This window comes from Salmo salar, chromosome ssa13 (genome assembly GCF_905237065.1).
Source record: "Salmo salar chromosome ssa13, Ssal_v3.1, whole genome shotgun sequence".
Lineage (NCBI taxonomy): Eukaryota > Metazoa > Chordata > Actinopteri > Salmoniformes > Salmonidae > Salmo > Salmo salar.
This window is the reverse complement of record NC_059454.1, coordinates 85,871,768-85,886,515: the sequence shown is the minus strand read 5'-3', so window position 1 is coordinate 85,886,515 and position 14,748 is coordinate 85,871,768. Positions and strand designations below refer to the sequence as shown.

Genomic DNA, 14,748 nt, shown 5'->3' with positions numbered 1-14,748 from the left:
TGATTTACAGTAGATATATCTGTCAACACAGTTATACACATGATGGATAATCCTGTAATATGATTCTGGCCCGCGATGGCAAAAATATATTCTAATATGGCCATCCATGAAAAATAATTGCCCAGACGTGGTCTAGTTTAAGGAGCTCCTTTAGCACCTCGGACTCAGTGACTGCCTGCAGGGAAAAACTCTGTAGCGGGGCAGGGGAAAAAGAGGGAAGAGCATCGGGCTAGTCACATTAGAAGGGGTGTGTGATGAGGAAATGTTAGATGAGCAAGGAGGCACGGCTGAGTCAAATAGGAATCCTGACTTACGGAAGTGATTAGAGCTCAGCCATGTGCTTCTTGTCAGTAAGAACCATATCATCAACATTAAGGGACATGGGCAGCTGTGAGGAGGGACTACTCACCGTAATTCAGCACCATGTAGCCTAAGTAGCTTCACAAAAACTATTCATTTGAAAGGAAATGGATGCATTTACTTCCCGTTAGTTATTATAGGTTTACAGTGTTATACAAAAGTACAAACATCATGGAAACAGACACATTTGCATTGCTTGGGGTTTTGAAAGTGCTATGATTTTCAGAAGAAAAAAATCTCTAGAGGGGCTTTATTTAAACAGAGTACAAACTTAAGAGGTTTCAGGGCAGGTTATACTCCCAATAAATGATTTCTCTTCACACACGCCTTGAGTCAACAGTCAGGAGCTACACATATGTTGGCAAACTAACCCATAACAATCAGAGGCTTCTGACAGGCTATCAAACTAATCAAAATATACTTTTCAGTTTAACTGCTGCTGGTGTAGTCCAGAGTTCTTGCATAATATTGGAGCTATATCGCTAGTGACTGAAGAAATTTGTATACCAAGGACTCTTATTCCACCATCATTCCCCATTTAGCTTCTGATTCCATCAATGTCTTTAAGACAGGAATCCCTGATTTTGTACCGTATTACAACATTGAAATAAAAACACAATTATAGAAACAAATAGAAATGAGTCAAGTTTTGGAGGGTGCCATTGTTTTTTTCCCCACAGCATTTCTGTTTAAATAGAATGACATTCAAATATTGAGAGAGAACCAGAAATGTATAGATATATTTTAACATAACTTTGTGAAAGTAAAAATGTGAAAATGTAAACTACAGCCACCTACATACTTTTTAGGTTGCGCATATCAAAATCGAGCAACACTGCCACTTACTATCCGTGGATAATCAAGTCCTACCTTCTGAATAAGATAATACTACTTGAAAATGTTTTATGTATTCCTAAATAAAACAGAAACCTGTTTCCAAGCAGTGTTTGAGTGATAGGGCATATGCAGTAGGATGTAGTGAGGCAGTGTACTGTATACATACTGGCATCACATATTCATAAGTAAATGGCAATAGACCATGACACATACAATGTAGATCGCATGGTCCCCTTTATTCCTGCTAGTCTACATGTTATGATGAATTATTAGCATTACAGTGGGGAATGTGCTTAGTGTAGGAACCTTAGTTGGCATTGTAAGATAATTTACAAGGCAGGAAACAATTGAGATAAGTAATCTCTTCATGTGAGACACAGAGAGCTTGTTTAATCAAGCAGATAGGCTTTTCTGACATCCTTATAGGGACTCACTTTGACTCTTTTGTCCACTGTACTCCACTGTAGTTCTTAGCTAAGCTTAGCAATAATAGAGCCACAAAAAGAGAAAGAGGCAAAGCATTGTGCACTATGGTTAATATCTCACCATTTTCCTTGTTGCTCCAAAGAAATATAAGTTTTCCATCAAAAGTACTCCCAACACTCCACTCAGCTTTCACAAATGGCAAGGTGTTGATTTGTATCCTTTTATTCCAAAAGGATTGGGATAAGTTCAGTTGAGAGATAAGTCCACTGTTACGCAGACGGTGAGAATGTGAAAATCATCCATCCAATGACGAAATAAAAAAGGAAGACGGGATACACCACCAAAGCTTTGCGATTGGGAGGCTGGCAATCTGCTAAGAAAGCTGTAGAGGCTGGGGGGAAATCATATACATACATTCATGAGTTATCAGTGACTTGTTTTATGATAAGATTAGACAGTAATAATATATTCAAATGTAGTACTAATGTTATGAGGAACATTAGAAGGTGAATCTTTATGCAACAGCTCCACCTACTGGAAGTCACTATGACTGCAAATAGTCAATGTGTTTGTAGAGGTGTGTTTGCACCAATAAATATAGCCAACTAAATTTAAACAAATATAATTGTCTCCTTATGAAAAGGACCTTCCTTACCAAACGTGGACCAACTGAATGATGCTGTGACCACAATTAGTCGGACGATAAAGCTGAACCCCCAAGACCCACCCAGCAGCACTAGCCTACAGACAACCATTGCCACGGTCAGAGGCATGATGCAGTAGCCTAGCACACACAGGCTCTGGAAAAAAGATCTAGGGAGGGAGGGAAAACAGGCATTTTTAAACAAGGTTTCAATTAATAAATTAAATTAAGGAACTAATCATATTACAGTTTTTGCATGTTTAAATGCTCTCATGTCATTATTTTTAATACTGGAATAATTTCACTATAATGATTGGAAGCCAGCTATAAAGTTGGGCAGTTGGAAATGACAGACACGTACATGGTGCCTCCCAACAGCTTCGAGTTCAGTGTGATGATGACAGATCCAAACCAGATGATCACAAACACCTCTGCAAACTGGGGCCCTCCGTCATCCTTACTGTCAACTGAACCCCCCTGCAGCATCCTAAAAAAACAGGAAGGAAACATTATCAATCCATAGCTCATCCTTCTCTAGTCATCCTTCATTCTCAAAGAGTGTTAGCAGTCATATTCTGCTACTACATTGAAACGTGAATACTCACAGAGCCAGTGTCACGCAGAGCAATAATGGTCCCCACAAGTCCCCTGGAAAAGAAGACGAAGTAAACACAATATTCCTACTAAAACATCAAACACATTTAGCATTGTCACATTTCCCTAGGTAGTATTGGAGAGAGCTAAAATAATATTAAAACACCTGGCACATTTTGTTTGCCACATTTTCCTAGGTAATACTACAAATGTCATTAAATATAATGTTTTTCATATCATTATACTGTTATTCTTGTACACATTGGTTAAATATATTAGCAAGTTAGATACTGCTATGTCACATCATATAACACCACTTGTTCATTGTGTTGGAATAGTTTAAAAGATGAATTAATCTTTCAAAGTACACAGTACTCACAGTCTCTCAGTAGCGCTGAACTCTTCTTGGGATACATCACATGAACAAACTTTTCCCCCACTGCTTTCAGATCTCGCAACTGTAAATGAGACATGAGGGAGATTTTAGTAGAGATTTTAAAATGCCATGTATCAGGGAAGGGACAAATTAAAGGTGTCATTAAATGCATACATTTTTATTTCACTATCAAATAATTTCTGGGTAAAAAGTACCTTACTGTAATAGATTTCAAATAGGCAAAAATAGCTTTTTAGCAAAAAACTATTTCTCAAGCAAGAATAAGAGTGGTCTGAGTGGGAGGAAAAAACGGAAAACTAGCCGTTATTGGCAGAGAGGTTTGGAACTCTGTTATTGGTCTATTATGCAACAGATGTGTCTAATCCTGCATGCTGATTGGTTAAAAGTGCATTCCAGCTGGTGTCTATTCCACAAGTTACCACCAGCTAAATCTGATGTTAAAATGCTGATTTACTCTGTTCCATCTGACAGCGCAATCCACTGTCTCATCAGCCCAGCCAGGCACTTAATAAACCTGATCTCCACTATAAAAAACATCTAGACATTATCTCACGTCTTTTAGACTAACATCTTGTTTTCAACAGCGGAGATTTGTATAAACCTTGCAGTCTGTCTCTCTGACGTTTCAACATTGTTTCAATATTCAAATTCCATCTCCTGCTGTCCCATAGTAATGAACGTGTCGGGAGTAGAAATCATGAATCATCTGGCATCATTTTATGGATATATACAAAGAAATGTCAATTGAAAAAAGGTAAAAAGAAACAAAGTGCAGCTAGTTTACAGTCTTTCCAGCTTCAGTTTGAAGTGATTGTGTTAGCTGTGTTGTTGGCTAGCTCCTCTAAACAACAGTGTCCTGATGAGAGAGCACAATTTCTATGTCAGGCGAAATCACACCTCATTAGCTCATTGTTATGGATGTATCCAAATAAATGTTACTAGAAAACAGCTTAAACAAATGCAAATGCAGCTATTTTTCTGTTATTCTTGATACACTTTTTGAAGTGACTATGTTTGCCGTCGTTGGCTAGCTAGCAAGCATGGGATAAGAATGTTGCCAGCCAGTATGACAATGGAACATTTAGAAAGAATGACTGGGTCACGTCCATAGATACAGAACAAAAAGACTAAACGACTGGGTCGCGTCTCTGGCAACCGAACTGATAGAACGAACGACCAGCCGGCTTGGGTAGCAACCCTAGATTTGTGTTGAGACTATATCTTGAGGAAGAATGAAATAGTATGAATAGTTTTTAAAATTAAAATATGTCAATCATTATTTGAATACGTTGGTAACCCGTTGTATAAAAGTGATAATGCCCTTTTAGCTGGTGTTTGGAGGATATATTAGCACAGTTTGCCAAACACCAGCTTGTTGGGCATTATCACTTAATTATAAAACAGGTTGTTCGAATCCTGGATGCTGATTGGTTGATAGCAGGGAGTTATTCACAATAATTCCCGAAAGATACCTTAATTAAAATTCAAGTAACAATGGGCATCCACTGTTCCGCAACCCAACCAGGCATTCATAAACTTCATCTCCCCTGGGGGGGAAAAAAGAGTCAAGACATTATTTCCGCATGCTTCTTGCCTAGCATTTGGTTTGGTACAGCGGAGGTTAATGTAAGCCTCGCTGTGTGCCCATCTGACCTGTGCAACATGTTGCAGTTTATTTTTGCCATCTCCACCGCGCCATGCATGACTGTGACGAGACTGGCAGCTTCTCTGAGACAAGATAATTAATTTATCAGAATCATTATAATGGATATATCCAAAGAAAATGCACATAGCTTGCTGTTATTTCAGTTGCTTGATGTGATTGCTAGCTAGCTAGCCAACTACACACAAAGGAGGAGTAACGTAATTTGCCTAGCTAGCCTTCATAACTAACGTTAATGTTATATTATTGACTTGACAATCTGCTGGTTTTTGCTTATTCATATATTATTTAACAAATCATTATTTGATGAAGTTCTTGTTGCCTATTTATACAATATTTATTAAAACATTTATTGAAGTTCTTGTCTCTCATCATCATTGAATCTATGCTAGCCAGCTAGCTACATGCCAATGATTTGTTTAGCATAGCATCGTGGGATGAATTGGATGAACGACTGGGTCAAAACATCCCAAAATAATTCATGACCAGCCTGTTTGGTTAGCAACTTCAGAACTAACAACTGGCTTTTGCTCCCGACTATATCGTCTGGTGGAAGGATAAACTCAAACTAATCAAATGTACTCATTTATTTTATTTCACCTTTATTTAACCAGGTAGGCTAGTTGAGAACAAGTTCTCATTTACAACTGCGACCTGGCCAAGATAAAGCATAACAGTGCGACACAACAACACAGAGTTACACATGGAATAAACAAAAGTCAATAATACAATAGAAAACGTCTATATACAATGTGTGCAAATGAGGTAGGATAAGGGAGGTAAGGCAATAAATAGGCCATAGTGGCGAAATAATTACAATATAGCAATTAAACACTGGAGTGATAGATGTGCAGAAGATGTGTGCAAGTAGAGATATTGGGGTGCAAAGGAGAAAAAAAAGAAAAAAATAACAGTATGGGGATGTGGTTGTTGGATGGGCTATTTACAGGTGCAGTGATCTGTGAGCTGCTCTGACAGCTGGTGCTTAAAGCTAGTGAGGGAGATATGAGTCTCCAGCTTCAGTGATTTTTGCAGTTCATTCCAGTCATTGGCAGCAGAGAACTGGAAGGAAAGGCGGCCGAAAAGGTTATTTAAATAACCTTTTTTAATGAAAACATGACGTTAATCTTTTGGCAACCGTTTTATAAAAGCAATAAGGCCCTAAAAGGGATTTATTTACATTTACATTTACATTACATTTAAGTCATTTAGCAGACGCTCTTATCCAGAGCGACTTACAAAATGGTGCATTCACCTTATGATATCCAGTGGAACAACCACTTTACAATAGTGCATCTAAATCTTTTAAGGGGGGGGGGGGGGGGGTTAGAAGGATTACTTTATCATTTATATTATTTATTTATTACTTTATTTATTTATTACACGATAATCCTCTGGTTCTCATGTTTTATTACTTAATTAACCAATTTTCCGCATGGTGATGTTACCATGGAAAGCCGAAACTCCCATCCATGCAAACCTGCTGATTAGAAGGTCCTGAGTAGATTGTATTTTCAACCAGCAACTATCAGGCAATAACACTGATATAAATCTTTCACACTTTTACAGTGTTAGTTTCATCAGCTGTTGTACAATTTGATATAAAACCCAGGGGGGAAACATTTTTGACTGCACTTGGCCTTTAAAGATTCAAGTATGTACACAAAGAGGGAAATCTTACTATTGTGTCTTTGACAGGTTCATCCAGTGTGGAGTATTCTTTGTCCTGACTCGGTGTTCCAACAGGGACATTGATCTCCCCCTCAACAGGAATGTCCCCTGAAATGGACACATCTGACAGACCTGCAAACTGGAAATAAGATACACAGGTACAAATAAATGAGACATTTGGCTCTCAATAATGACAACCGATTATTCTATTTCAGCTTAGCTATAAAGTTAGTTTCTTCATGATAATTCAATGCGGTCTTATTACAAAATGTGGTTTGGGTGCTGCTGTTGGCACATGCATGGTGGAGAGCTAGCTTGGCTAAACAGACAGATAATACAGTAACGTTAGATAGCTACTGTTCTCCCTCTTGCTTCGTCCCGCAACGAGCCATTGTTTACATGGCTAGTTAAAGAACTAATCAATTCTCTCTCCAGGTTTTGGAAGCCATTGAGAACTTTTGCATGGACGGTGACTTTACTGAACATACAACAATGATACTGCAAGCGTTTTCCTATCCATGGAGTGTTGGATGTGTAGTGCTAGCCAACTTCAACACTAATGTTGACATTCCCTCATCTGTATTTAATATTAACACCACGCCTACAAAAACATTAATCTATACTATGTAAATGTTTTATATATGAATACGAATAGTTACGTTATGTGCTTTCTTCTTACCATAAGTTTACTTGTCTTCTCCACTTCCGCCATTTTCTCTGTCCACACGGATATGAAACGTCATCCAAATGTTTTGACCAGGATGTCAAGTGGCTAATGCTGCGTTCCAACCAAGTGGGAAGGTGGTATTTACCGTTGTGAAATCGTAAATACCAGTTGGGAAGTTTCCACATGCTAACGTTTTAGCTTTTGTGGCACAAATCCAATTCAAGTCATGGGACCGATATTAGCATTTTTCGCATATCATGTCCAAATCATCCGAAAGTATCTTAAATTGATTGTGAAGCTCAATAAAGTAATTTAAAAATCATGTAAACACTATTATTGCTCACTGATGACTCCGGAGCAGAAGGCAGACGCTTTACATTTTAGCAACCGATTCTGTTTTTTGTTCGTTTATCTGCGTTGTTTGTAACTTATTTTTTTACTCCTTTTGTACATACCGAAAATAACTTCCAGACATCAGGACTGCGATTACTCACCACTGACCAGCAGAATCCTTTTTCTTCTTTCACGACTCTAATGAGCCCGAGGCGTAGGATATACGGCTCCCTCGGGAACAAGCCCCGACCCCAGTGATCTGCTTCAAGAGGAGGCGCAGAAAGAGAGGCCTGAGAGCGGGCTACCTTCTGAGAAGTCAGAGGCGATCGAATAAACCCCCACTTCCATCAATTCTGCTAGCAAACATGCAATAGAATGGACGAGTTACTGGGAAGATTAAACAACCAACGGGACATTAAAAACTGTAACATCTAATCCTTCACGGAGTCGTGGCTGAACGACGACAATATCAACATACAGCTGGCTGGTTATACGATGTACCAGCAGGATAGAATAGAGGCACCTGGTAAGACAAGGGGAGGCGGTCTATGTATTTTTGTAAACAACAGCTGGTGCACGATATCTAAGGAGGTCTCGAGCAATTGCTCGCCTGAGGTAGAGTTTCTCATGATAAGCTGCAGACCACACTACCTACCGAGAGAGTTTTCATCTGTATTCTTTGTAGCTGTTTACATACCACCACAGTCAGAGGCTGGCACTAAGATAGCATTGAATGAGCTGTATTCCGCCATAAGCAAACAAGAAAACGCTCACCCAGAGGCGGCGCTCCTAGTAGCCAGGGACATTAATGTAGGGAAACGTAAATCAGTTTTACCAAATTTCTATCAGCATGTTAAATGTGCAACCAGCGGGAAAATAACTCTGGACCACCTATACTCCACACACAGAGATGCATACAAAGCTCTCCCTCGCCCTCCATTTGGCAAATCTGACCATAATTCCATCCTCCTGATTCCTGCTTACAAGCAAAAATGTAAGCAGGAAGCACCAGCAACTAGATCAATAAAACAGTGATCAGATGAAGCAGATGCTAAACTACAGGGCTGTTTTGCTGGCACAGACTGGAATATGTTGAGGGATTCCTGTCATTGGCTTCATCAATAAGTGCATCGATGACGTCGTCCCCACAGTGACCGTACGTACATACCCCAACCAGAAGCCATGGATTACAGGCAGAATCCACACGGAGCTAAAGGCTAGAGCTGCCGCTTTCAAGGAGCGGGACTCTTAACCCGGAAGCTTATAGGAAATCCCGCTATGCCCTCCGACGAACCATTAAACAGGCAAAGCGTCAATACGGGACTAAGATCGAGTCGTTCTACACCGGCTCTGACGCTCTTTGGATGTGGCAGGGCCTGCAAACCATTACAGACTACAAAGGGAATCAGAGCCGAGAGCTGCCCAGTGACACGAGCCTACCGGATGAGCTAAACTACTTCTATGCTCGCTTCGAGGCAAATAACACTGAAACATGCATGAGAGCACCAGCTGTACCAGAAGACTGTGTGATCACGCTCTCCGCAGCCGATGTGAGTAAGACCTTTAAACAGGTCAACATTCACAAGGCCGCAGGGCCAGACGGATTACCAGGACATGTACTGCGAGCATGCGCTGACCAACTAGCAAGTGTCTTCACTGACATTTTCAACCTCTTCCTGTCCGAGTCTGTAATACCAACATTTTAAGCAGACCACCATAGTCCCTGTGCCCAAGAACACTAAGGTAACCTGCCTAAATAACTACCGACCCGTAGCAATCACATCTGTAGCCATGAAGTGCTTTGAAAGTCTGGTCATGGTTCACATCAAAATCATCATCCCAGAAACCCCAGACCCACTCCAATTTGCATACCGCCCCAACAGATCCACAGATGAAGCCGTCTCTATTGCACTCAACACTGCCCTTTCCCACCTGGACAAAAGGAAAACCTACTGTATGTGAGATTGCTATTCATTGACTACCATGGTGCCCTCAAGGCTCATCAATAAGCTAAGGACCCTGGAACTAAACACCTCCCTCTACAACTGGATCCTGGACTTCCTGACGGGCCGCCTCCAGGTAGTAAGGGTAGGTAACGACACATCCGCCACGCTGATCCTCAACACTGGGACCACTCATGGGTGCATGCTCAGCCCCCACCTGTATTCACTGTTCACTCATGACTGCACGGCCAGGCACGACTCCAACACCATCATTAAATTTGCCGACGACACAACAGTGGTAGCCCTGATCACCAACAACAACGACACAGCCTATAGGGAGGAGGTCAGAGACCTGGCCATGTGGTGCCAGGTCAACAACCTCTCCCTCAATGTGATCAAGACAAAGGAGATGATTGTGGACTACAGGAAAAAGAGGACCGAGCATGCCCCCATTCTCATCGACGGGGCTGCAGTGGAGCAGGTTGAGAGCTTCAAATTCCTTGGTGTCCACATCACCAACAAACTAACAGGGTCCAAGCACACCATGACAGTCGTGAAGCGGGCTCGACAAAACCTATTCTCCCTCAGGAGACTGAAAAGATTTGGCATGGTTCCTCAGATCCTCAAAAGGTTCTACAGCTGCACCATCGAGAGCATCCTGACTGGTTGCATCACTGCCTGGTATGGCAACTACTCGGCCTCCGACCGCAAGGCACTACAGAGGGTAGTGCAAATGGCCCAGTACATCACTGGGGCCAAGCTTCCTACCATCCAGGACCTCTATACCAGGCGGTGTCAGAGGAAGGCCCTAAGAATTGTCAAATACTCCAGCCACCCGAGTCAAAGACTGTTTTCTCTGCTACCACATGGCAAGCAGTACCGGAGCACCAAGTCTAAGTCCAAGAGGCTTTTAAACAGCTTCTACCCCCAAGCCATAAGACTCCTGAACATCTAGTCAAATGACTCCCCCCCCCCCCTCCACACCACTGCCACTCTCTGTTGTTATCTATGCATAGTCACTTTAATAACTCTACCTACATGTACATACTACCTCAACTAACCGGTGCCCCCGCACATTAACTCTGTACCGGCACCCCCCCGTATATATTGTTATTTTTTAACTGCTGCTCTTTAATTACTTGTTACTTTTATCTCTTATTCTTATCCGTATTTTTTGAAACTGCACTGTTGGTTAGGGGCTCGTAAGTTAGCATTTCACTGTAAGGTTGTATTTGGCACATGTGACTAATACAATTTGATTTGATTTGATTTCAGAGTGAGTCCATGCAACTCATTATGTGACTTGTTCAGGAAATGTTTACTCCTGAACTTATTATGCTTGCCATAACAAAGGGGTTGGATACATATTGACTCAAGACATTTCAGCTTTTCCTTTTTAATTCATGAAGTCTGTTGTACCAACACGTCGAACTTGCTAATACAGAAAGACTGAGAGAAGCAATGTATTGTTGTTATGTGATTGCTGTATATAAAAGTACCATGTACGTAAAATGTATATGTAAAATGTATGTATATGTCGCAGAAAAGTTGTAAAACCAAAAAAGATGAGTCCTCCGAAGGTGGTGGATGGGTAAAAAAAGACTGAGAGAAACTCCCGGCGCATAGGCATATTTGGCTTAATCTACCAACCAATCTTCTCCCACAACAACTTCCCCCTAACCCTACCTGTACGCTAGCACACCACAAGCACAAATACTTTACTTAGTATGGTCACTCCCACTAAGGCCACCTTGGAATCGTTGATGTACCAGGCTTACAGTATATGTGCTGTTCACAATAGAGATTCTGAAAAAACACGCCACTTTGATACAGCTACAATTTTTTCATAGCAGGTTAGGAGAATTAGGTTAAGATTACGAAAAGGGTTAGGCTTAGTGAAAATGCTCTCCTAACCTCCTCTCCTATGAAAAGTTACTTGTATTGAAGTTATGTGTTTTTAGGGAGTCCTGTGTGCATTAGCCTGTGGACAAGGTTAGTGGTAAATATCACCTTCTCATTTGGTTATGCATCATTAATAACCAAAGTTACAGGCTGGAGTTACAGGCTGGAGAGAAAAAAAGCTGACAAACTAGACAAAGTAGACAAATGTTTATGTTTTAGAATTACTAAGATGTTTTGAGAATTTCTAAGATTAGCACTTATTCAAAAGGAATACATTACGGTTAGGATGCAATACTAGTATAAACGGTGACTGATGCAAATAATCACTGAGCTATATAATTGAGCAATAAGGCCCGAGGAGGTGTGGTTTTTTGGCCAATATACCAAGGATAAGGGCTGTTCTTATGCACAAAGCAATGCTGAGTTCCTGGATACAGCCCTTAGCCATGGTATATTATTGGAAATATACCACAAACCCCCAAAGGTGCCTTATTGCTATTATAAACTGTTTACCAACATAATTAGAACTGTAAACAAGTAATTTTGCATAATACCCATGGTATTGTTTGATATTATACCTTGGCTTTCAGCCAATCAGCATCCAGGACCCAAACTACCCAGTTTATTATAAGGGGATTCGATTAATCTGGCCCCGGGTGCCCGGATAGGCGTGTTTTGCACCAAGTGAAAGTTGATAGCATTCTTTTTGGAACAGGGCTGCATCCCAGGCATGAGCCAGGTGCCCCGTTCAAAGCCCATGGTGAAGTCGGCTCCAAAAAAAAAGTGACGTAATTAAACACATGGAGTAATGAGTAAGATTCTGTGTTTTCACATGCAAAAGTGATTGCTTTTGATAAGGAGTATTTCTGTCTGTAATAAAGTCATTTTGTTGGGAAAAACTCATTCTGATTGGCTGGGCCTGACTCCCCAGTGGGTGGGCCTGTCTGCATATGCCCTCCTAGGCCCACCCATGCCTGCATCCCTGCCCAGTCATGTGAAATCCATAGAATAGGGCTAATGAATTCATTTCAATTGACTGATTTCCTTATATGAACTGTAACCATAACTTGGCTCCCGAGTGGCGCAGCGGTGTAAGTCACTGCATCTCAGTGCAAGAGGCGTCACTACAGTCCCTGCTTTGATTCCAGGCTGTATCACATCCGGCTGTCCCATAGGGCGGCGAGCAATTGACCCTGTGTCATCCGGATTTGGCCGGGGTAGGCCGTCATTGTAAATAAGAATTTGTTCATAACTGACTTGCCTAGCTAAAAAAAAGTTAAATAAACAAATAAATAAAAATTATCTTACAAATTGTTGCATGTTGCATTTATATTTTTGTTCAGTATATTTAGAAAATTCAAACATATATTTTATGGAAAAGATATGTTGTATGTTTCTGGATGATGCCATGCTGCCTTGTTGACAACATGACCAAGCAGCAGAGATTACTGTTCGATTTGAAAAGGGTACTCCTCCCTCACCGCTTTTGCCTGTTCAATATCAAATCAAATTTGATTTGGTTGCGTACATATATTTTGCAAATGTTATCGTGAGTGTAGCGAACTGCTTATGTTCCTAGCTCCAACAATGCAGTAATACCTAACAATACTATACACGCAAATCCCAAAAATGAAAATAAAGGAATTTAGAAATGTAGAAAATTTTGAACGAGCAATGTTAGAGTCTGGAATATAAATATTTATGTATATGCTGGTGTGTATAGACATTTTTATAGAAAATGTGTTTACAGCAGCAGTTAATAATAATGCTGCGTTCATAGCCAATTGGTAATTACTAGTTGTGAACTCGCAAATACCAGTTGTAAGCATTTACTTGCTTTGAACTTGTTGAGAAATGCTGATTGGCTAATGGCTAACAAGCTTCATCAACGATACACTAAAGGTACAGCTACCATGCTTTTAGACAAATGATATGTTCAAAATCTATATTAATAGATTGCGTTTTATAAATAATGTTTTGTTGTTGGATTTAACTGTGGAAAATGCTGTTATAGAGGTAATATCCTTATTAGGGGAGGTCAGCATGTGGGAGAAGTTGGAGCTCAGGGATGATAGAGGAGTTTCCCACTAGTTACTAATTACCAGTTGGATTTTTCCCAGTCGTATATTTTTACCATTTATGAACACAGCATATTAGCAAATTATGGAACATTTGACTATGCCGTTGCACTGTTCAAGAGTGGTTCAGAGAACAAACAAAGTATATTGTCTTGCCTTGTCAAGTTGACACGAAGTAAACACAAATGAATAGACAAAGGCAGTCAAATATCACAATGTATTAACACATCTCCAATTTTATATCATCAAAATCGTGCATATGGAAAATATTTTTGTGTAGCTGTCCCTTTAAGAATTCTACTATGGGTGTGAAAGGAGGATGTGCTTGGCCAAGCCGCTTTTCGCAAGTCACTATTTTAACCCCCGCAAAAAGGAAAAAGTATCCCAAGGAAAAAACCTTTATGAGATGTAAAAAACGGGACCCAGATATACTCGAAGATACTTTATAACAAAAATCACCTAACATTGTTTACTTGATGAATGAATGCTTCAAGAATCTCTCATCAAGAATTACTGCGTTTCACGGGTCCGGTTCGACTGCATTCATTTTTGGAGGAGCGGGCTAACCAAATCTCAACCTGGAAAATTGATCAATGTTCTGCAATATGTTGTTTTAATCCGAAGATTTCTCATTCCAACATCTAGGCTGCTGCACAACATTCTACAAATAAGTAATGGGGCATCCTCCGCTTGAGTTCAGCGACTGCTATGGGGATAGTCCGGATTTTAGAGAAAGACTAAAATGCTATGAATTAGAATTGGAAAGAACAAGCAAATTTCTCAAAGATGTAATCAAAGATGGCAACAGTGTAATCAATGCAATCAAGGGTAAGCTTCTGTCTTTCTCCCCTTTTTAATGTATTACTTTATAGGCTGTTTGTGGCTCACGAGACAGCCTACACACTGTTTGTAGGAGAGGAACCTCATTGTTGGGCAATTGTTTCCAAAAACAAAGCCTGCCTGATGCTTTCACTTGACCACTAGATAATCTGATTAGATATGGTGAAGCAGAGCCTGACAGATGGAAAGAATCTACTCTAGCCAATTTGAAAGATGCACACTGTGCAGTGGTGTGAAAAGGGGAGAGGGCTGGCCCTCTCCAAATTAAACCCATCTGACTCCTTGCATCTGTTGTCCTGATGGATTCCTGTAAAAATACATGTGTGAATGCACTTCAACCACAAGTTCATCATTTGATTAGCAGCTGAATTACGAGAACACAATTTCAACCGAT

At 40.4% G+C, this 14,748-nt stretch overlaps 2 protein-coding genes across 2 annotated transcripts in view; one reads left to right on the top strand and one right to left on the bottom strand.

Moving 5' to 3' along the window:
* Positions 1–593: 593 nt before the first annotated feature.
* Positions 594–7,403, bottom strand: LOC106567783 (protein YIPF6). The gene is made up of 7 exons (XM_014137513.2): positions 7,271–7,403; positions 6,602–6,730; positions 3,240–3,318; positions 2,872–2,914; positions 2,628–2,753; positions 2,279–2,436; positions 594–2,014 (listed from the first exon to the last, which is right to left on the bottom strand). The coding sequence occupies exons 1-7, from the start codon at positions 7,301–7,303 to the stop codon at positions 1,893–1,895; spliced, it is 690 nt and encodes a 229-aa protein (XP_013992988.1). The 5' UTR covers positions 7,304–7,403; the 3' UTR covers positions 594–1,892.
* Positions 7,404–13,826: 6,423 nt separating this feature from the next.
* The window catches only part of ophn1 (oligophrenin 1), a 44,312-nt gene continuing 43,390 nt past the window's right edge, over positions 13,827–14,748 (top strand). The window contains exon 1 of the mRNA XM_014137514.2: positions 13,827–14,342. Coding sequence (XP_013992989.1) covers positions 14,189–14,342 — 154 coding nt within the window. The 5' untranslated portion in view covers positions 13,827–14,188. The remainder of the gene's footprint in view (positions 14,343–14,748) is intronic.